We start from the raw sequence: 24058 nt of genomic DNA, 5'->3' as shown, positions 1-24058 counted from the left end.
AGGGAGTCTGCTTCTCTCTCTCCCTCAGCACCTCCCCCTGTACTTGCTCACACACACACTCTCTCTCTCTGTCTCTTTCTGTGTCTCAAATAAATAAAAAATCTTTAAAAAAATAAAATTTAAAAATTTTAAAAGTTGATAACAATCTTCTGAGACAGTAATTTCAATTAGCAAACCTTCCACTCCCCTAGAGTTCATATTGCCTCTGTCCTAAAAACTCAGCACCAAGAGCATTTAGTTCCTCTCCTGACGTTAGACAGGAATGTGTTTCCAGAAACTGGGAACAAGGACCTTTCCACTGATGTCCTCCAGAAATGTCCTTTCTACAATAACTGTGTGCTCTGTGGGTCATTACTAAGCAGAATGACCAACACAGGGCATACCCACAAGGAATAAAAACAAAAACAGAAAAGTTCAGAGCCAACTCCTGTGGTCCTTCCACAATAAAGCATTTGATGAATTATTAAAGTCTAAGAGAGATGTTTTTATAAAGCCTTTGGTGCCATGTAATATAGAAACTTTATCTTATACAGCTAAATAAGCAAACACTGGGTTCTAATGTTATAGAAAGAGATGCAAGCTATATGAAAAATATTTGGATTTGTTCTTATTTTTAAAAATACTTGACACACTTATTTAACTGCACTGAGTGTTGGAACATTTTGGAATTCTGAAGTAGTAGAAGGTAAGAGAGTCGCAAGGTCAGGGACACAGGTTTAATGAAATATTAAATACTGCATTTATGTCCCTTTCTGAAACTTGCTTTGCCATCATAAATGGTATTTTCTAACTATTGGTATGCTTTCTATTCCCTTGACTTGAAGTGGAATCAGGACTTCATTAGCTCCTGATTTTTTCAAAAGCATTTAAGCCTTAATGTAGTTAATTTTTCACCTCGTCGCCTTTGGGGACCCAGAAATATAGAGGATTTCATTACAAATATAGGATATGCTGTAAAATTCCTATAAATCCTCAGCAACTTAATGTCTTCCTTGAAAAAAAATTAGTGTCTTGAAAAGACAGATCTTATAAGTTTAATTTAAATAAAAGACATTCTTATTTCATAAAGTTTACTAAAACCAGTTGGCCAGCAAGATTTAACAAGATATTCGGGAAGTGTAATTATATTTATGAAAGAGCTTTGTAAACCACAGAGTACTATAAAAATGCAGGTGCTTATTGTCGATTGTATGCCCAGAGGAAGAATAAATATTTACTGAGTTCATAGGAAGGAGACTTCTCACCCAGATCCCAAAGCTTCACCACTGCCCTCCTGCAGAGCTTTAACATCTTCGTTTCACAATGAAAGCAAAAAGCAGGGAATGTCATGCCCAAGGTCACATAGTAGCTACCAAGTGTCAATGTCAGGATTCAGAGCTGTTGTAACACAAGGCTGCTCTGTCCCACATTGCCCTCTTCAGGCTGTGAGAGGAGTGCCAAGTAGGGAGTAAAATGAGACAGAAAATCTGAGAGCCATACTACACCCAGGATAGTAGCAGTTCAGAGAAGAAAACCATTCCTTGGATTTATCATTTAACGCCTTATTTCTAGGGGTGCCTGACTGGTTCAGTCAGTGGAGAATGCAACTCTTGACCTCAGGGTCAAGAGTTTGAGCCCAACATTAAGGGTAGAATTTACACAATAATAATAATAACAACAATAATAATAACAGCAACAATAATGCCTTACTTCTAGTAAGAGTTAGCATGCTCCTTCTAAATACATTAATTCTCAGATGGCAAGTACTGGGCTTTCAAAGGGAAATCAAGCAAGACCTTGTCCTCAGGAATCACCATGTCCAGTGAGACCGACAATGCATTAACAAGAAATTTCGATAGAGTGGATAAGTGTTTCTTTAGGGGAAACACAGGGTATGATGGTGGCATATCTGTGGGTATTGGTGCAGGCGGCAACTCTCTGAATGCCTCGCTTGGTGCCCAGTCCACATAGGCACCTTACAGTGAGTTAAAGCCCCTGCACTAGAGTGAATGAGACACACCTGTCTTGCTGAGGCAGCAACCCTCTTGAGAATTCTGAGCAACCAAGAAGTCAGTCTGAGACAGGAATAGCTCAGCAGTCTCTTGATCATGATTGCATATGCTGAGGTGATCCTTTAAGTTTTGATTATAGACATTGCTCTTTTTTTTTTTTGCTTGTTTTTTGTTTGTTTGTTTGTTTGTTTGTTTGTTTGTTTGTTTTTAAAGTAGGCTCCATGCCCATTGTGGAGTCCAACATGGAGTGTGAACCCATAACCCTGAGATCAAGACCTGAGCTGAGATCAAGAGTCAGACCCTTAACTAACTGAATCACCCAGGCGCCCCTAGACACTGTTTTTATAGTACTTCCATTTTTTGTAGTTTTTTTAAAATTCAGATTCTAAATATTCGTTCAATCATTATTTCCCACCAGTTTGTCAAACAAATTACATTTTCTGGATCATAGCTCTGACTTTAAAAGAATTCTTAATTGTTTGCTTGCCTTTCAGATTGTCCCTAGCCCATAAGGAAGTCATAGCAAAAAAGTGTATGAGTTTTGAAGTGAAACAGTTATAGATTCAAATCCCAGCTTTTTGAATTACCAAGTGAGTGGCTGGAGGAGTTTCTCCTTTTGGAGTCTCAAATCCATCATCCAGAATTGTTGGGTCTGTTATCTAGCTTAATCTTCACCACAAACCATCCTTCATAGGAATGTGTGAAAGACTGAACAAAATACCAGACCAAGAGCCCGTACTGGGCTGCATACAAATGAATGTCTCAATTAAAATGTTGGCAAAAAATAAAAAATTTTAAAAAGGAACGAAAACATACCATTTTCTCAGGCTGAAACTTCATGCTTGTAATAATTTAACACGGTCAGCCAAGGTCTTCTGTGCAAGAAAAAATAATCTGCTTATGTTCTTTAAGTTCTGTGAGATTATAAATCCAGAGTCTCCTATGGGAGTTTGGGACAAGCAGTAAATGGCATTCCTTTTCCCATTAGAGCTCTAAACCAATAAAAATACAGAAAAATTTAAAAATTTAAAACTTATGAAAAGGGAGGGGTGTTACCTACAAATCAATAGAGGCTTGAGGGACTTATCAATCATTCACACTGTGCAGAATATATTTTGATCCTGATTCAAAGTTTTATAGTAATTTTTTGAGACTCTGAAGGAAATTTAAAACTTACTGATATTTGACATTATGAAGGAATTATTGCAATAATGCTATTATAGCTATGATTTTTTATATCCTTGTCTTTTAGAGACATATACTGAAATATTTACAGATGGAATGATGTCTGGGTTCCAAATATTGGTGGAGAGGGGAAAACATGAAAGTAGAGATGGAAACCATAAGCTAATGGTATTTGAAGCCAGGTGATGGGTTCATGCTGTATTGTTCTTCTAGGATTATGTATTTGACATTTTCTATAAAAGGTGTTTTTTAATAGAGACCAAAATATCACATTTTTTTTTAATGATAAAGGTGATAAAGATGAATTTGGAGAATGTGGCATACTCAATGGGCTTCTTGCTGAGCCCTGAATTAGGTGGACTTGGCCACTCAGCACGAGTGGGCCCCAACAATCACAGGTCTCTCAGTGCACACAACCTGTTAGAATAGCTCACAGTGATATTAAGTCGAGGGTCCTGAGTTCAGTTGTCATGTCTTTGTCTTTGCCCCAGTAGCCCCTCCAAGCTCAGCCAGCCATCTGGCAAATGCGAGCTGATGGATGCAGGGAGACGAGGCCAGGATGGCAGCCTAGCACAAATTCAGCCTCATCCTCATCCTTGAAAAAGAATTAATATCATGGGGCACCTGGCTGGCTCAGTGGGTTAAGCCGCTGCCTTTGGCTCCGGTCATAATCTCAGGGTCCTGGGATCGAGCCCCACATTGGGCTGTCTGCTCAGCAGGGAGCCTGCTTCCCCCTCTCTCTCTGCCTGCCTATCTGCCTACTTGTGATCTCTCTCTCTGTCAAATGAATAAATAAATAATCTAAAAAAAAAAAAAAAGAATTAATATCATATGCCCTGTAGGGGAGAGTTGGGGGGATAGAGGATCTGTAGTGTCTTCTTTGTGCATCCCAGAGGTAAGAGGAAAGTATTAATCAGAGGGGGACTCTATTGCACAAGAAGAAAAATATGAATATTTAATTAGTAAAAATAAATGAGCAAAGTCAGCACTTTGGAGAAATGTGTACTAGCCAGAGACCTCTCGGAGGGAAAGAATAAAACACAGGAAAGAAACCAGCAGAACTATCATCTTCTTACCACAAAAGTGAAATGATCCAAGGGTACAAGTGACATTTTGATCCAATGGAGCGAAGTTCCTATTGAGCTGCATTGTACGTACATAATCTATGGTTGCCTTGGCAACGGATCCTTTCATGGTGATGGCATTAAAATGAGACACGCCACAGTAAGTAGAGTTGCAGTTGGTCCAGTTGGCTCCCTCTTGGGAGAAAGTCTGAGAAGGAGCTGGTAGGGTTTCAGCAGTCAACAAATTAAATTAGCTCTTGAAGGAAAGAATTTTGGGAGATTTACTAAATAGTAGATTTGAACCTGATGCTCTAGAGTATTTCTAGGTATGATATTTCTCCTATTGACTTTGAGGTGTAAATAATAAATCACCTAGTGGCATGCCCATTTTATCTTACCCATTCCACCTGATGGCATTTCTTTTCCTGAGAAATAACACAAACCAGGAAAAAAAGGAAGCCCATTCTCCAGATAACCTATTGGTTTGAAATGGAAACAGTTGTGATAGCCTGCTCCTATGATTAACCTCTCCACCCCAGGATAGTAGAGCAGACAAGAGAACAGGATGTCAACAACTTGGCCACTAATAGGGTGTAACTTAGTCTCCATGGGAACCATAATAACACAACTCAACTTTTCTACTCTGACATGGATGCTCTGGGCTAGAACAGTGATCAACAAATGGATTAAATATCTGGGAGTGAGCACACTCCTGTTGTTTTTCTTTGACTGTTTTTCTTCCTCAATTTCAGGTATATGAAACAGTTGGACACACAGGTACCACTTTGCTAGCAGAAGTGTTTCTGCCTATTCCTGAAACTACCGTTGTCACTGGCAGGGCTCCCATTGAAGAAGTGGAGTTTAGTAGTAACCAGCATGTGACTCTGGACCACGAGGGAGTTGGAAGTGGTAAGGAAAGCTAATTATTCTTTTGTTTGTTTGTTTGTTTATTTTCAGCATAACAGTATTCATTGTTTTTGCACCACACCCAGTGCTCCATGCAATACGCGCCCTCCCTATTACCCACCACCTGGTTCCCCAACCTCCCACCCCTCGCCCCTTCAAAACCCTCAGGTTGTTTTTCAGAGTCCACGGTCTCTCATGGTTCATCTCCCCTTCCAGTTTCCCTCAACTCCCTCTCCTCTCCATCTCCCCATGTCCTCCGTGTTCTTTGTTATGCTCCACAAATAAGTGAAACCGTATGATACTTGACTCTCTCTGCTTGACTTATTTCACTCAGCATAATCTCTTCCAGTCCCGATGTTGCTACAAAAGTTGGGTATTCATCCTTTCTGATGGAGGCATAATACTCCATCGTGTATATGTACCACATCTTCCTTATCCATTCGTCCGTTGAAGGGCATCTTGGTTCTTTCCACAGTTTGGCGACCATGGCCATTGCTGCTATAAACATTGGGGTACAGATGGCTCTTCTTTTCACTCCATCTGTATCTTTGGGGTAAATACCCAGCAGTGCAATTGCAGGGTCATAGGGGGAAAGCTAATTATTCTTAGTGGCTCATGATTTTACTGTCAGTTTTGAACCTGGTTTGTTGTTGTTGTTTTTTTCATTTTCACACAACCAGATAATTATAAGATTCCTTTCAGAAATACAAATTAAAATGATGATATGCAATTTTTTGCAAATTATTTTTTTTTGTATACTGTTGGTGGCCAATAAATTCATATAACTAGACAAGTACAAAGTAGTTTGGCAATGTGAATAAAGACCTTTAAAATGCCTTTGACACCTTAATTTTTCTTCTAGGAATCTTTTGTAAGAAAATAATTTAAAACAAGGACAAAGCTTTGTGCATAAAACATGTACATCACGGTATTATTCATAAAACTGAAAATTTGAAAAACTTAAATCATTATAATAGGGATATTATTAATTAATATCTTCTCTCTTATCCCCATAATTGTGATTAGATATATGATGTACCTTCTCTGCCCACCATTTTCTTAACCTCTATAATATACCTTGCTATCTTTTTCTTTCACTACTATATTCCGTGAAACTTCTTTAAATGTGTCTTCCAAGTCATGAATTCACTCTTTGGCTGTGTCTAATCATTGAAACTCATCACTGAGTTTTTCATTTTAATTATTGCATTTTCACCTCTAGAAATTCTATTTAGTTCTTTTCCAATCTGTCTGATCAGTTCTGATAACATTTGTCTTTTCCTCCAACTCTCAATCATTTCATTTCTTTTATCCAGTCATTACTTCCTTTATTTTTAAAAACACATACACATAGTTCAAACATTCTGTATGTAATCATTCCAATACCTATCTGCTTATTGGTTTGATTTTGTTGCCCCTTATTCTTGATGGCTTGTTTCCTTGTGTGTCTAGTGATTTTTTTATTGTAAGTTCATATCTGGAAATGTATCTGCAAGAATTCTTTGAGGCTCAAATCCAGTCACCAACCTACATGTCTGGAGACCTAGGCTTTAGTTCCAGCTCTCACACTGATAAATTGTGGGACCCTAGTAATTATGTAATCTCTTTGAATATCATCATCTTCATTCATAAAATGAATCTAAGGAGACCTCCTTTCATGTCTTTTAGGGTTATTTTGAAGATTAAAGTGGAAATTCAGTTTTAAGGGAAGATCTTTGAAAAATACAGAGATGCTATTACAGCGTCATAGTGGTTCTGTTTTGGGCTACTAATATTAACTGAAACTGCACAACATGCAGTCACTATATTTAGTGCTTGAAAAACCTTTCCTTCCTTTAGTGGATTAAACAACCTGCCCCAAGACTTTTTATCATGAATTTCCAATCGGTAGAGGCCAGATAAGTAAGTGAGGCTCACTGTGCCCAGTAGCTTGCACGTAGCTGAGGTCTGTGGAGTGGCCACTGTCTTCCAGGCTCTAAGTGCTCTGCAAGGATGGTCACACTTGACATGTGGCTCCTCACTCAGGCACACCCTTAGGCACTTGAACTTGTTCCTTCCGCCAGAAATGCTCTTTCCCAACAATCAGCATGTCTCCCTTCCTCCTTTGCTTCAGGAGCAAAAGTCCCCTCTCATGAAGCCTCCTCCGCCAACCTGTCTAAAAGTTCAGCCCTTCCCCACCCTCCCAAAATGCATGTTTTCTATATATGCTCCCTAATTTATGGCTTTTCCTCCACATTTATCCCTCTCTAACATACCGCACGTTCCTCTTATTTATTGCCTGCCTCCTGTTGCAATAGAAACTCCTTGAGAACAGGGATTCTCATCCGTTTTGCTTCTTTACTGCGATCGGCAGTACCTAGAATAGTGCCTGGCATGAAGGAGGAGCCAAATACGTATTTGTTCACTGAGTGAATGAATGGAGGTCTTCATAATCGTCTTTCTTAGGAAGTACTATTTTTATCCTTATTTCACACATAAAGAAACGAAGGCTTGGAGAAGTTAAGCAATCTGTTTATGGCCACACAGCTGTTAAGTGGCAGAACCAGAATAGACACACAGATGGTCCCACTCACCATGCCTCATTCATTATATAAGGTCTACAAGCTGCTGTCAGAGCTAGAACCAAACGGCCAATTCCGAGCGTCACTGCCTGAAGAAGTTCAGTGATGCTGACTGGAATTCTGTTCCATCCTGCCAGCCCATTTGTCTACTGTCTGCTTTCCTACCAGGGCTGGACTCATTCCCTTTTTCTCAACAACGTCTGTGTAATCTGGTGTTTCCCTAGGAGTGCCCTTCTCATTTGAAGCAGATGGTAGTAATCAACTGATTCTAATGACCTCGGGGAAGGTGTCCAACAGTGTGGCCTGGGCCATTGGAGAAAATGGGATCCCTTTAATTCCCCCACTGTCACAGCAGAACATCGGATTTAGAAGGTAACGGGTGTCTAGAGTAAATGGATGAGTAATGCCAGCGTTTGTATTCATGACATGGTGGGGGGAACCTTGCAATGTCACCTTTCCTTTTATTCTCCTGTGTCAGGATTTTCAGGGTTTTTTATTGTTCTTGAGGTAAGAATTAAAATATTAATTGCCTAGTAAGTATTAGATGTTCAGGAGTGTCAGAAACAGCACAAAGCACTTTGCCTTATTTAATCTCTCCAGTAACTCTGTGAAGGATTTCTGGCCCCATTTTATAGACGGGGAAGTACACAGCATACAGTTGTGCATACATACATGGCCCTCAATGTGAATGAGGACAGTTGTAGAACCTTCTGGTTATTATAAAAGTCTCTACGGTCAGATCTCTTCCTTGATTGCTAGCTCCTTAGTTTCCAACCCAGAACAGAAGAAAGGGCACTCTGGGTCTCCGCCATTTCCCCCTTTGGCAGTCCCTACCTCCTCATGGCGGGTGCCTGCCCAGGAGGCCTGGACCATGGGAACCAGGTGGCCTAGGCTCAATTCTTGCTTCCGTCCTCCCCAACAGATGTGTCTTGAGTTAACCTTTCACTATTCTAGGCCTCAGGTGCCTGCACTCTAAAACAAAAAGACTTCTCATCGTCAAGAAGACACTTTTCAGTTCACAAGCTGTCATTTACAACACACATGAAAATAGAGTGGGGCTTGTTTTGTTCCCTTTATGCCCTCTCCATCCTGATTCTGATGCCTGTGTTCCTGGGATGAGCACAAGGAATGCTCCTCCACACTGTCTCAGTCACGAGATTGGCAGCCACATCCAGGGGAGGCCTTGGAGTATAAGCGCAGCCGATGGATTCATCCCACTGAGTTTCGCACTGTGGATGAGAGAGCTCCAGCAACTCAGGAGAGGGGGTCGAGCGAGCCCAGGATGGGTACCAAGATGCAGTGCTGCTAACAAAGCCGCAGCTCACTGTTGCTGGCAACCGTTGGCCTCCTGGCAACTCAGGCATGTCCAAAGATGGTGCTTAAATCACTTGTGTGTTTATTCGAGCCCCGGCTACCAGTGGTCCCCAGTTGTGTGGGAACTGAGGCACTGGAGGCCAATCTGGCCTGGATCCCAGGACTCTAGGGATGGGCCACATCGTACTTGGTTTTCTTGAGATGGAACTGACACAAGACATTGTATAAGTTTAAGACATACAATATAGAGATTTGATTAATGTATATACTGTGAAATAATAATCATCCAAATAAGTCTACTTCATATCGGTCACCACACGCAGTGACAAATTTTGTTTTCCTTGCCATGAGAACTTTTCAGATCTACCCTCTCAGGAACTTTTTTTTTTTTTTTTTTACTTTTAAATGTAAAGTATTGTTAACTATGGTCACCATGCTGTACATTAGCCCTCCCAAAATTATTGATCGTATAACCAGAACTTTGGACCTTTTGACCCCCCTTTGCCCATTCCCCTTCCCCTACCCTATCCCTGGCAACCACCAATCTGTTCTCTGTTTCCATGAGTTTTGTTTCATTTTTAATTCCATATATAAGTAAGATTCTACAATATCTGCCTTGCTCTGTCTGACTTATTTCACTTAGCATGATGCCCTCAAGCTCCATCCATGTTGTTGCAGATGACAGGATACCTTCTTCTTTATGGCTGGGTAATATTCCATTGCATATCCATACCACATTTTCTTTATCCCTTCTTCCGCTGATGGACAGTCAAGTTGCCATGTCTTGGCTCTTATAAATAATGCTGTAATAAATATGGGGATGCAGATACCTCTCCACGATAGTGACTTTGTGTCCTTCAGATATATACCCAGAAGTGGAATTACTGAAACATGTGGATGTTCTACTTTTAATTTCTTGAGGAACCTCCAGTGTTTGCACCAATTTACATTCCCCCCAATAGTGCACGAGGATTCCCTTTTCTCCACTTCCTCACCAGTACTTGTTACCTCCTATCTCTTTGATGATGGCCATTCTAAGAGGTGTGAGGTGATATCTCACTGTGGTTTGGGTTTGCATTTCCCTGGTAGGGAGTGATGGTGATTGAGCACCTTGTCAAGTCCCTGCTGGCCATCTGCATGTCTTCTTTGGACAAATGTCTGTTGGTCCTCTGCCCATTTTTTAATTAGATTCTTTGTTTTATTGCTATTGAGCTACGAGTTCCCTGGATATTTTAAACCATAAATCCTTATTGGATCTGTGGTTTGCAGGTGTCGGGTATTGTGTCCCCCCCATTCACTCTTCTCTGTTATCCGTATAACCTGCTTAAGAGCCGTCATCAAGTGAAGGAAAATAGCAAAACTCCTTCCTTATGATCTGATTTTCTCCCATAGACGGTAAGAGCCTCCTGAAGCAATGCTGTCCCTGGGACTTTGTGGGCCTGAGGCAAACTACCCTGTGAACACGGCTGTCTCATGCCACTCATTTTTTTCCCCAGCGCTTTGAAGAGGGCAGATGCCATCTCCTCTATTGGCACATCCGGACTGACAGACTTGAAAAAGTTGGCCAAGTGGGCAGCAGAGTCCAAGCTCGACCCGAACGACCCCAACAATGCCCCTTTGATGCAGCTAATCTCGGTAATGTGGCAGGAGAACTGTGTGGACACCCCCACTTCTCAACTTGGGGTGATTGTAATAGAAATGGCTCAGCCCTTACATTTTCTTTCACACGGTGATCTCCCATGTGATAGCATGTAAGAACATGAGGGCTGGGTTGAATGATAGGTTTATGGTCGGGCTCTGCCCCTGTCTGGCTCAGAGGCCCTCACAGTGTGACTGTGAGGACACATGCTACTGCATTTACACACTTAGCTGGGCACGCAATCGGTGGGCAATCAGTAACAGTTGTTCTTGTGGTGTTGTTTTTGCTCCTACCTCTAATTTCTGCATAGCCCTAAAGAGAGGTCTTACTTGGCCCCTCCTATGGAGAGGAACCTGAGTGTGGATGCTCAGAGTCACTTCCTCAAGCTCACGTGACTGGTAAGGACTGGGGTCCGAATTGATCTGGTTCCAGAGCACGTGCTCAGTCCATCCCACGTGGAAAGGCTGGTAGGGATGTTTTCAGAAATGGTGATTATGTTTGTTCTCCTATTTGATGATTAATTAGATTATCATTTCGGTTTCATTTAAGTATGTCTGAAATAAATTGCTGGTGTCTCTCATACCATTCAAAATTCTTCACTGAATTTCTACATAAAATGGAACATTAGTCAGTAAATGATTTTTCTTGGTAGCAAATACAACTGTTTTTATTCGCAAGTTCGTAATTGCCACAAAAACATAATAAACAAGTGGATGATCTGGAAAGTGACCACAGTAACACATTCTGTGATCGTGTTCATTCATGTGAATTCATCAGCAGGGGACCTGGGTCCAGGATAACATGTTCATTTCTGCCCTCAACTTTCTAAGATAAGTCTTAAAGCAAGCTTTGGTTTATTTTGATGTTTATCTTTAGAACCTCTCCTTCCAACATACTTCTTAGTGTGAATAAAAGAAATATTGGAAAGAAAAGGCCGTATTACCTAGAGCATAGACTTGTAGAGTTTTCAAATCACGTTTCAATTACTATCTATTTATTTTTGCAAGAGGGAGAGAGAGCGAGCAGGAGTGGGGAGGAGGGGCAGAGGGAGAAGCAGAGTCCCTGCAGAGCAGGAAGCCGATGTGGGGCTTGATCCCAGGACCCCGGGATCATGACCTGAGCCGAAGGCAGACAAGACGGTCCACTGACTGAGCCTCCCCGGCACCCTCGATTACTATCTTTAAGTCAGTGGTAATATAGTACAAGTGTCGCCTCCGTGTTTTTCTTTTAAACTATTTATCTTTCCATTAGAGGGAGGGGACACAGGGATGTCTTCCTGACTAGCCTCTTTTTAATGGATTTTCACAGCGAGATCCCCTTTCCCCATGCAAAGCCCCAGCAAATCTCTGCTCCCTGGCTTTCTTTCAGTGAGGAGGAGGGTGCCACTGGCAAAGCCCCCACAGACGAGCAAGCAGACACCTGGGCAAAGGGCAGCCCCACCTGCTCAGCCTCTCAGCAGTATCCTGAAACCATCCTTTTGGTGCCAGTGTAGGGGGGTTGGTGCCCAGAACCATCTCTGGTTCTCTCGACTCAGTGACCAAGGCCGTGAGATGCTGTTCAGAGACAGAAGAGCATGGCCCTTAAACCAGGGAGGCTGACCAGCTGATTCTGGGACCAGATCTACATGTGTGCATAAATATATTTTTTAAAATAGGGGCGCCTGGGTGGCTCAGTGGGTTAAAGCCTCTGCCTTCGGCTCAGGTCATGATCCCAGGGTCTTGGGATCGAGCCCCGCGTCGGGCTCCCTGCTCAGCGGGGAGCCTGTTTCCTCCTCTCTCTCTGCCTGCCTCTCTGCCTACTTGTGATCTCTGTCTGTCAAATAAATAAATAAAATCTTTAAAAAAAAATTTTTTAATATTTTCTTAAGTATGTTTTTAATATTTTAAAATATTTTGTTAAATATATTTTAAAGTTTTATTCTTTTATATATTTGTATTTTAATATACAATATGTCTTAGCCATATTTTAAAAAAATATATTAGATTTCATATACTCTGTATATAAGCAATCCTATTTCCAAGAGGCACCTGGTAATACACTGATACAAATCTCTCATCTTTCAGGCTGTAGATTTGCATAACAACCTATGAGGAATGCATGCATATCAAAAAATGAACTTTATAATTTGGGGGGAAAAATGATTTGTGGTACTTTTTACAGCTAGTACGGAATAGAACAGCATCTGACTTACTACTGTTATATTTTAACATATCTCATCCTTAAATGAAAGGCTGGATGTTTCAAGTCTCAGTCCACAACTGTTCAACTTCCATTCCCAAAAGCTCCGTGCTGGGTTTCTTCAGATGCAAAATGCCTGCCATCTAAAGTTGTGTCTCATTTTCTCTAGGTTGCTACCAGCGGTGAATCCTATGTCCCTGATTTCTTCCGCCTAGAGCAGCTGCAACAAGAATTTAACTTTGCTTCGGATGAGGAATTAAATAGATCCAAACGATTCAGGCTTCTTTGTCTTAGAAGCCAAGAGGTGCCCGAATTCCGAAATTATAAGCAAATTCCGGCATATGATCGAGAAATTCTGGAAAAAGTATTCCAGGTAAGAAACTGCCATGGAAGAGTTAATACCATAATAAAATATCTCCGTACCATTCAGTATACTATTACATGTGTGTTTTCTTGCTGTCATGTTCTCGATGGCCATATTGGTTTCTCATTTATAGCACTTAACTTTTCCATTATTTTTCTTAAACTTAACATTTAAGTGATCTCTTTGCCCAATATAATAACATACAAATGAAGAAAAATTAGGGATGAAAAGTCTCTTAAGTGTTACTATGGGAAATACCCTGCCACACTGTTCCTGTGGGAGGCGCTGGCAGGAGCGGCTGGGGTCCCAGCCGCCTTGGGTGGGCAGGGCACACAGGTCTGGCAGATGAGGGAGACTGCAGGTGGGGAACCTTTGAGGAGCTACAGGCAATAGGTGTGTGTTTTGGGGGGTGGGGGCGGCAGGCCAGTGAGAGCCAGACAGGCAGGTTAGTGTTTGATGAGGTAAACAGAGAACCATTGGAAGTTGATACCATGATGATTTTTTATGCAGAAAGTGTGGAAACTATTCAAGAGTATTTTTGGTTACTTGGTTCTTTGTATTAGTTTGGGTTTATGACCGTGAATGATAAAAAGCCAATTTAAGCTACTCCGAAAGCACTAAGGAGAGTTTATTGGATGATGTAATGCGAAAATCGGGTTGACTATCTAAAGAGGTATGAATGGTGGGAGTTCAGCTGTGCAACAACACCTAGACCCAGAACCTGAACTCGGCCAGGACTTTTCTCCATCTGTCCCAAGCTTAAAAATCTTGGGAACAGCTTTGGGGGCCTGGGTGGATCAGTCGGTTGAGCTTCTGGCTCTTGATTTCGGCTCAGGTCATGATCTCAGGGTCCTGGGATCCAGCCGGAATTGGGTTCTACCAAGTGGGAATCTGCTTGAGTATTCGCTCCCTCTATTTCTCCCCTTTCCCCCCAACCATGCTCTTGGGCACACTCTCTCTAAGATAAGTAAATAAATCTTTGAAAAAAAAAAAAAATCTTGGGAACAGCTGGCTTGAGTTGCCCAGGCTGGGTTAGGAGCCTCTCTGGGTATTCAGCTGTGACCACCAAAGGACTGAAGCAGAACACGGCAGCTTCCTGGGCCTCCGGGGGATTTTACTGATAGAAAGAGAGAGGAAAGTCAGCCGCCTAAGACAAAGCTCATCACCCTGTACTCCTCCAAGTAGGTGACCCATGTCCCATGTCAGCTGTGGCCAGATGCTATTTACTATTTTTTCAATTGCTCTACTTAAAATAGAAAAGACAAAAATGCAAACAGAAGCTTTGGCTGAGTTACTTGGGTGAGCTTAGCATCTTGAACTATAGTGCGTCTCTCGGTTACCTCTATAGCTTCTTTCTTCCTACATGAAAAGCTTACGTTGTAATTGCACTACAGAATTATCTTCTACTTATAAGGCAGTTCAGCCAACTGGTTCCAAAACCTGCATACTGCATCCAAGATCAATCTTGAACCAAAAATGAAGAGGAAGGTGGAAGAAACACTTAGAACCATAGTTATTATTTAAACCACATGTGACAAATTCTCTAAGATAATATTCTCTAGTCTCACATGGGAAAGTACTAGTAATTTACAATCAAAAAATGATTCCTTTTTAATTTTAGGACTATGAGAAACGTTTACGAGACAGAAACATAATTGAAACCAAGGACCACATAGATACCCATAGGGCCATAGTAGCCAAGTACCTCCAACAGGTAAGGAATATCATTTTAAAGAGTCCTCAGAGGGGAAAAGAGATAGTACCCTCACACTGGGGGGAGGGTGATGTCTATTCTTTGACGTTCTCTGTGGGACAAATACCACTTAACCTCTCTAGACTTATTTGCTCATAATTACAGATATGAAATTAGCAGCCGTCTTCATCATTTGAACATATGGAACACCAGGATGTATCTCATTTATGATCAGTGGTTATCTTAAGTGAGGCGTGATTACAAGGGATAGAATTTCTAAGTCACAATTTTTCTCATATTTCAATGTTTGTATCATATCACTTTTGTAATGAAAAAATTTTATAAACCACATACTAACTGCCCTGATGCACTAAAAACTTGAAATATCCTTTGCCCTTCCTTCTCCTAATAAATGTAACTTGTTGGAAATGCTATAGTCACTAGGGCACATTTTTCCCACCCAAAAGATCTACCCTGTGGGCTCTGTATAAAAAAAAAGAATTTATGGGTGCCTGGGTGGCTTAGTTGGTTAAGCAATTGCCTTTGGGTCGAGTCATGATCCCAGAGTCCTGGGATTGAGTCCCACATTGGGATCCTTGCTCAGCGGGGAGTCTGCTTCTCCCTCTCCCTAACGTGGCTCCCCCCACCCCCACTTGTGCTCTCTCTCTCTCACTCAGTCTCTCAAATAAATAAATAAATTTTTTAAAAGCCACAATTTATTATATTTAAGATGTTCTCCATTTAAGGGATAGTTAGAAAATAAATGAGTCTGAATAGAGGAAGAAGTTAAGAATCTGAAATCTGGGCACCTGGGTGGCTCAGTGGGTTAAGCCGCTGCCTTCGGCTCAGGTCATGATCTCGGGGTCCTGGGATCGAGTCCCGCGTCGGGCTCTCTGCTCAGCAGGGAGCCTGCTTCCCTCTCTCTGCCTGCCTCTCTATCTACTTGTGATCTCTCTCTGTCAAATAAATAAATAAAATCTTTAAAAAAAAAAAAAGAATCTGAAATCTATGTGCTATAAGAAGGGTCCTGTTTTCTCCAGTTGTTCATTCACTCAGCAAAATTTCAGGATCATCCACCAGGAACTTTCCCTCGTCCTGTGAATATAGCAGTGAATGGAACAGAACCCCCTTTGCCTTAGGGGGGCATTAGTGAGCAAAGCGGGATGATTGCTATAGGAAGCAGTCAGCACCAGGGAGAAAAGTGCACGTGTGCTGGGAGGAGGCACTGAGGTGACATTGGGTGAAGACTGGAAGGAATGGAGGGAGTGAGCTGTAATGTTCCAGGAACATTTTAAATAAAACACCTATCTGTCCTCAGGTTAGAGAATCCGTGATAAATCGTTTCCTGATTGCAAAACACCATTTTCTTCTTTCGGATTTGGTCATAGAAGAAGAAGTTCCCAATATCAGGTAAGAGTGAAGAAATCTTTTGTTTCTTATCAAATTATTTTCATTGTATCGTATTGAAATTTTTGTGTACGTAGAAGATTTTTATCCTTGTATGGTACATATTTGGGCCCCCGGTAATGCTGGGAACTGGTAAAACCTGATTAACGCCTCATGGTTACAGTAGTTAGAGGGTTTTACTGAGCAAGTCACATGAGATGCTCTCCATCATGCCCAGTACACACCATCTCATCTCCCACCATGCCCAAGTCAGCTCCACCAGCCTTTGCCGGTTCCCTACTGTAAGATGAAGTCTGACAGCATTTCCCTCCTGCACGCTCCTGCTTTTCCTCTATCCCTTCTAGTCTGTCCCTCACTCCCCTGCACATGCACACATGGGACAGAGGGGTTGCCTCAGAACAAGCCCTGGGATTCCAGGCGGTGGGGAGAGACTGAGAGCTGCTGTGGGTTTGGTGAGGGGTCAGGGGCAGCAGGGAAAATGTATATTTACGTAGAAACTGGAATTTGATTGCATTTGCTCAATTGTCTCCCTGTTACTTAGAAAAATCTTCAAATTATCTCAACTAAAGGTAGAGGCATAAAAGGTGAAAAATAACTTTCTATATTAGTGGTCTTGTGTAGTGCATTAACTTCCCAGCCTGTCTGTGATTAAGTGTCTTGGTCTCCTAAAAAGTTTATTTCCTATGCTTGTACTTTCTCTCCACTGCCAAATTGGGCAGGAGACCAAAAAAAAAAAAAAAAAAAAAATTCCATGGCACCCCCTTTCTTTGGCTTGTATCCAGGAAGGAGGCTGTACCCACAGACTCTCATGCACACCCTCCCCTTCATTCCAGGCCCCGGGTCCAGTCACTGAATGTATTTTTTCAGTCATGAAAATTATATTTTAGAATAGATGGTGATTTTCATGCTGTTTTTCCATTTCTTTTCTTCCTTTTTCTTTTTCTGCTTTACTTTCTGCATTAAGTTCTGAAGGCTCAGGGTATGTTCTTTCTTCTTTTCATTTTGGTTTGCTCTTAGCATTAAACTAAGATGTTTCTGTATGTGATGGTGCCAACCACCAAGACATTCCCATGCAGACTGCTAGCAGGGCGGCAAAGTCTCAGGAAAAGAGCCACCTCTGGGGGAGGGGAGGAATTGTGACAAAGTGAAGGGCTGTGCCAGGTTAGGACCCCCTGCCAAAGGTGTCTCTCGGAGGTCCCTAAGTTTGGGTTGGTGGATGTCCTGGCACAGTGATTAATAAGATGGGCTTAATTTGCAACAGAATGAACCCAGAGGACATTATGTTAAGATAAATCAGACAGAGAAAGACAAATACCATTTGATCTCACTTATAGGTGGAATCTAAAAAGGGCAAACTAATAAAAACAGAGTAGAATTCCCACCCCCACTGGCCAGGGGGTGGGAAAATCAGGGAGATGTTGTTTAAGGGTACAACTTGCAACTAGGAATTAAATAAGTTCTGAAGATCTCAGGCATAGCAGAGTGAACACAGTCAATATGTACCATAAACTTCAAAGTTACTGAACACCTTGATCTTAATTGTTCTCCCACCAGAAAAAAAAAAAAAAAAGGATAATTATGTGAAGTTATAGAGGTGTTGGCTAACTCCACAGTGGTAGTCATATTCCAGTAGGTAAATGTATCAGATCAATACATTGTAAGCCTTAAATATACACAATGTGATATGACAATTACATCTCAATGGAAATAAATTAAAAATAATAAAATGCAGATAATGAGTCATGCACAGAAAAGGAAACTTGCAATATTACTCTCCTCACACTCTTTTTTTTTTTTTTTTGGTGGGGGGAGACAGTTATATTTCATAACTTTCCATTATGTTAACATGTAATGGGCCCACTCTTGTTTTAAGTGAGTTAGGAATAAATATATGTCAGTATTTTCCAAAGCAGAAGAAGGTGGCCATTTAGTCAGAGTGACCCCAGCTGCAGCCACAGCTCCCTCTTCCTGAGGAGGCTTCAGCAAATCGTGTCCCCTCCCAGAGCCTCCAGTTTCTTCATGTGAAAAATGGGGTAAATAAAGGTTAGGCTTGTCAGGATTAGAAACATTCTCTGTGAGGCACCCATTATTCTGCTCAATCCATAGAAGGGGCTGGTCAATGACAGCTGCTCTGGAAGACCCTGGGAGCAAGCGGGAGCCCGTCGGCGGCTGGGGCCTCCCCAGCTGGCTTACGGCCCTCGGAAGGAGGCCACTGGGCAGCCTGTTTCTGGTGGGGAGGCTGAGAAGCAAGAGCCAGCAGGACGCCAGCGCTGTCCCCTGCTGTGGGGCCCCGTGGCATCAGCTTGTGGGTCCAGAGTCACATCTGTGCTTCTGCTCAGTCTCTGGGCTGGAATTTAATGACCTGTTTCGTGGCCCTTCTTCCGCCATGACTCACTGCTGTGCTGCCATCTTCCTGGAAGTGTTAAAGGGATTTCATCTCATCAAGAGTGAGAGTGAGGAGAGGGATCCTCCCGCCCGCCCCTTCCTCTTGCAGAATCATTGCCATCATGCCATCATCATCTCTCCAACAGCTGCCATTTTAGGGCATCCACCCAGTGCTAGACCAGGGCCTGGCTGCTTTGCCTACCCACCCCCCATCCTCTTCATCACCCCAAGAGGTAGGCATGATCATCCCCATTTTACAGATGATGAAACAGACAAAAAGGTGAGATGACTTGCCCAAGGTCAAAGAGGGGAGCCAGGAGTCCCACAGCTTTGTCTAACTCCAGAGGCAGAGATACCTGGGAAGTGCCCAGGAAGACTGTGAACATCACCATGGGAATGGAGCAGGTTAATGCGTGCCCCCGGGCTCAGGAGAGGGAGCGTCCCTGGGGAAGGGAGACACCAGCCCTGAAGGGATACGGCAGCCTGGGGCAGATGAGGAGGAAGGGCAGAGGGCACCCCATGCGCAGGACTGGCCTTTGAGGCCAGGAGCAGGAGAGCACCCTGGGGGGTGAGTGGGCAGAGCACCAGGCAGGAAGCAAGAGGGTCCCAAGCACACTTAGCTTCCTCTGAACGATAGCAGCTAAAAGCAAGGTTAAGGAGCTGCACCAGAGGATCTCCCCAATCTCAGGAGAATTTCTTGATGATTTCCACCCCCCTTAAAAAGACAGAGTTTTTCAGGGGCCTTCGAGGGCCCCTTGGCGGGGAGATTTTGGGAAATTGTCTCATAGCGTTCCAGACCTTTCCTTTCCTCAGAGTCCTAATCCTGCTCTGTAATCATTAGCGTTCTGGGGCTAAGCCTTTTCAAGCTGGCAGAACAAAAGCGACCACTAAGGCCAAGGAGAAAAGGTCGGAAGAAGGTGACAGCCCAAAACCTGTCCGATGGAGACATAAAGGTGCTGGTGAACATCATCCGGGCTTATGACATTCCCGTGAGGAAGCCAATGGCAAGGTGAGAGCCCTCCAGATGGCCTTGGAATGGAGAGTACAGGGTCCCAGCCAAGTGGGTCACTTCTTTATAGCATGTCCACCCCTACTTTGAACATAGTGGTTGATCATGGGGGCCGGGGGTGGGGGCAGTCTTACTGAAGCCAAAACCCTATTGGTTGCAAGTAATAGAACCAACTAAGTCAATATAGGCTAAAGAGGGGATTTATTGGGAATATCTCAGAGAACTCAAGGTTAAGAGGTACAGCTGAACTACATGGTGGACAGTGGACAGTAAAAGATTCAGATGGTTCTTCGGAGGCCCCACTGTCTGTCTCGCTCGCTTCCCGCCGTGGGTCTGCCTCATCTCCATGTGAAGGAAGTGGTGCTTTCAGCCACGGTAACATCCACCAAGCATCAGTTTCTCAGGAGAGAAGCTGAAGGTCCTCAACCCCTGAAGGTCAGGGGTTGATCCATGGTCTCATCGCCTACAGCCAGAGAGGCAGGGTCCCCAGGCCCAGGCCTGAAGGTGGGGAACACTTCTCAGAGAAGTGGGCATGAACTAGGCAGATACCCAAAAGGTGTATGTCCTAAGTTCTAAACAACACATGCTACGAGCATAAAAATGTGACATCCCTTTTATCTGCTCCAAGACATGAGCGATGCCTACTATGTTGCACTACACTGGGGCAGCGGGGAGCCCCCCTGCCCAAGCCAGGATAAAGTGAGCCTGAGTCTCTTATCCCTTTTAAAGAACAGAGATGAGCAAGAATTCAGGAAAGAAAGAACAACAATTAAAACTTCTGCCAGCCAGTACCTTTGCCAGTGTAATGAGGAAGGCTGACCTTCCTGCCCACTCACCAGCTTCCCCGCACTGTGCTAAGGCTCTTTCATACAGAGTATCTCACTTACTTTTCACTATTATTAATATCTCCTTTTCACAAAAGGGAAAATGTGTGGCTGGCTTGTCCAGGGTCATCTACCTCTGTCTGATTCACAGAAGAGCCCCGTTCTGGACTTTGGAATCTTGTTTCCTCTCTAGGATCTTGCTTTTAAATTTATCCCCCATCCATTATTTTATACTTTTTTATACATTATACATTATAATGTATATTTATACATTGTACATACATTATACATTATTATATACTTTTTTTTTAACTGCCTAACTCTTTCACCCATTAGAGAACATCTGATCATCACCAACTATTCCTACCATTGGGTCACTAGTAAATGTCCATTTAAGTTCTCGAATCTGTGCCTAGCATTGCTTCCTTGAGCCAGAGCCCCATCCCTTCACCTTGATTGCATCAAAGCTCAACTGTGGCGAGAAAAGCTGTTTTTTTAAAATAATGTGTAGGTGTTTCTTTTATTTTGGTCTCTATAGAATTTTTTTTAAGATTTTTTATTTATTTATTTGACAGAGAAAGAGATCACAAGCAGGCAGAGAGGCAGGCAGAGAGAGAGGAGAAAGCAGGCTGACTGCTGAAAAGAGAGCCCGATGCGGGACTCGATCCCAGGACCCAGAGATCATGACCCGCGCCGAAGGCAGAGGCTTAACCCACTGAGCCACCCAGGTGCCCCTATAGAATTTTTTTTTAAGTGTTAAACCATTCTGTTCAAATTACAAGGAGGCTGGGTTGATCCTCTGTGCTATACATCTCCGTGTCGGCTCATCAACACAGCTCAGATAGCAACGCTTGCAATGAGCCTGTCCAAATCTCCACCCTCTACCCTTGCATCAAACTAGATCGGATTTTTCATCGCCTGCTCTGTACTCTCCTAGCTCACGCCCATCCCTGTGGTCTAACGTGCATCCTACTGGATTGTGGCTATTTGTTTACATGTCTGCCAGCCCTTTTCAATGGAGCTTAAGCGCGTTGCATTTGTCTTTGCAGCCCAAGAGTCTAACACAGGCTGCAAATATAGTAGGCATTTAAGAGATGTTTTGGTGATACTATAGTCAGTGGTGTTCCAAAGAGAAAAAGGATTTCTCTAGTAGCTCTTGTGTTAAATATTCCACTTCTATTGTCTCGTGGTTTGTCTGATACCCTAATCTGTGAAAAGGAAGGACAGTTTGGTAGAAGGAGACAATGTATACTTTATAGCCCAGTAGTGAATATGAATGAAATACTTGGTAAACCGCAAGGTTCGGGGCAAATATACAGGTGTTTGTTAGGATGAGGAGAAAGGTATCTGGAAGCGACTCTCTCGAGATAACCTTCTTTACTTTTTTTTTAAGAACCTTTTAAGAACCTTTAACCTTCTTTTTTTTTTTTTTTTTTCCGCATGGAGATGAGGCAGACCCACGGGGGGGAAGCGAGCGAGAGAGACATCCCAAAAGGGATCAGGTGTCTGGGTGACTGAGTTGATTGAGCATCCGACTCTTTTTTTTTTAATATATTATTTATTTGACAGAGAGAGATCACAAGTAGGCAGAGAGGCAGGCAGATAGAGAGGAGGAAGCAGGTTCCCTGTGGAGCAGAGAGCCCGATGCGAGGCTCAATCTCAGAACCCTGAGATCATGACCTGAACCAAAGGCAGAGGCTTTAACCCACTGAGCCACCCAGGCGCCCCGAGCATCCGACTCTTGATTTTGGCTTAAGTCATGATCTCAGGATCATGAGATCGAGCCCACATCAGACTCCGTGCTGGATATGGATGGAGTCAGCTTAAGATTCTCTCTCTCCCTCTCCCTTAATCCCCCACCCATCCCTGACCCCCACCCTGGCTCACGTGTATGTTCTCTCTCTTAAAAGAATCCCAAAAGGAGGCACCTGGGCAGCTCAGTTGGTTAAGCAACTGCCTTCAGCTCAGATTATGATCCCAGAGTCCCAGGATGGAGTCCCACATCAGGCTCCCTGCTCAGCAGGGAGTCTTCTTCTCCCCCTAACACTCCCCCTTCTCATGCTCTCTCTCTCTCTCAAATAAATAAATAAAATCTAAAAAAAAAAAAAATCCCAAAAGGGAAAGGGGGAAAGACCCATAGATCCTAATTCAAGCAAGGAATTCATGAGAGTGTCTTTCCCAGTGAGGTTTGACAGGCCCAGAGAGAGGGTCTTACACAGGATATGTAGCTCGCAGTTAGTGGAGAGTTCAGGGTCACAGAGAATGAATGCAGTGGAAGGGCACCTGGGTGGAAACAGGGCAGGTTGGCCGGAGTTCAGGATTCTACCACCTGAGAGGGACTGTGGTTCTCATTTGCGGAGGAAAAGACAGTCCTCACTCAGGCACCTCCTGGGAGAGGAAGAACAGGGGGAGGACCCTTTTCACTGTTCCAGCCAGACATGTAGGTCTAGGGATGGAAGTTGGGCTGGCATAGTTAATCACTAAGTCATGGAGAGGACCTGAGCATACTAAAAGCTTTCTGAAGTGTCAACAAACTTAAAGAAAACATCTTTCACCAGAGCCCTACCTCTTTGGAGAAGCTATCTTGCTGAGTATCTAATTCCTGTCATGCATTTCTCCCTCCTAGCAAATTCCAGCAGCCATCAAGATCTTCAAGGACTTTCAGCGAGAAACGTGCTGCTTCCCCGACCACACACAGCCCTACCCACAGTGTGGACTACCCCCTCGGCCAGGTGATAAACCCAGATGCTATAGGTTGGCTTAGATCCTTGCCCCTTCAGAACTGCCCAGAAACTGTATTGTCTCTTTCATGCTTCATTTTCTTTGCAAACACACTACTTAGTCAACATATTCTACCTCTGCCAAGAACAAAATAATTCAACGAGGTGTTACAGACTCTAACACCTTGCTCTTCTCTTTAAGGTTTTAGTACGTCCTTTTGTAGAAGTTTCTTTTCAACGAACAATTTGCCACACAACTACAGCTGAAGGACCAAACCCCAGCTGGAATGAAGAACTGGAACTTCCTTTTAGGTGAGCATATTTTCCTCTTTAGGGAACTCTAGGATATTTTGAAGAAAGGTGAATAAAACAGAGCCCCAGGGGGAAATGACTATGATGAAAGTTTCTGTAGCTCGTGGGCCGGGACAAGATCCAGGAGTCTGAGCCTAAGTCCCACACTGTTCCACTGGTACCACAACTGACTCTAGTCCAGAGGAAAAATGGGAAAATGTCCAGCTTTTGAAATGCAGGTTCACTGTTGAGACACTCCAAGCTGCCCATTCCCTGGACCCCACGGCCCCTACACTGCTTTCTGTCGTTCCTCATCTCCCCGACTCTGGAAACTTCAAGTAAACTCCCCAGTGTATAACTCCCTACTTTCCATAATTACACTTTCTTCCTCACCAGAAATACTACATAGGCATTTAAAACTTGAAGTGATTTTAGGTATTTAAAAGACTCCTTATTTCAGATCTTGAAGCAGTCTTAGAAATTACCTAGTGTACCACTCTACTTTTAAAGGAAAGAAATGAAAACCC

The 24058-nt window shown here is 43.0% G+C and overlaps 1 protein-coding gene across 5 annotated transcripts in view; it reads left to right on the top strand.

Annotated features, from left to right (window-relative positions):
- The window catches only part of CC2D2A (coiled-coil and C2 domain containing 2A), a 135245-nt gene that overhangs the window by 73231 nt on the left and 37956 nt on the right, over positions 1–24058 (top strand). For all 5 annotated transcript variants that reach the window (XM_045998083.1, XM_045998084.1, XM_045998081.1 and 2 more), the window contains 9 exons: positions 4993–5149; positions 7932–8079; positions 10518–10656; positions 13008–13211; positions 14824–14916; positions 16214–16305; positions 19529–19696; positions 23147–23252; positions 23443–23552. In XM_045998083.1, the coding sequence (XP_045854039.1) occupies positions 4993–5149; positions 7932–8079; positions 10518–10656; positions 13008–13211; positions 14824–14916; positions 16214–16305; positions 19529–19696; positions 23147–23252; positions 23443–23552 (1217 nt within the window). The remainder of the gene's footprint in view (positions 1–4992; positions 5150–7931; positions 8080–10517; positions 10657–13007; positions 13212–14823; positions 14917–16213; positions 16306–19528; positions 19697–23146; positions 23253–23442; positions 23553–24058) is intronic.

This window comes from Meles meles, chromosome 2, assembly GCF_922984935.1.
Source record: "Meles meles chromosome 2, mMelMel3.1 paternal haplotype, whole genome shotgun sequence".
Classification (NCBI taxonomy): Eukaryota; Metazoa; Chordata; class Mammalia; order Carnivora; family Mustelidae; genus Meles; species Meles meles.
Note: the sequence above shows the minus strand (reverse complement) of the source record. Positions and strands in the feature narration are given on the sequence as shown.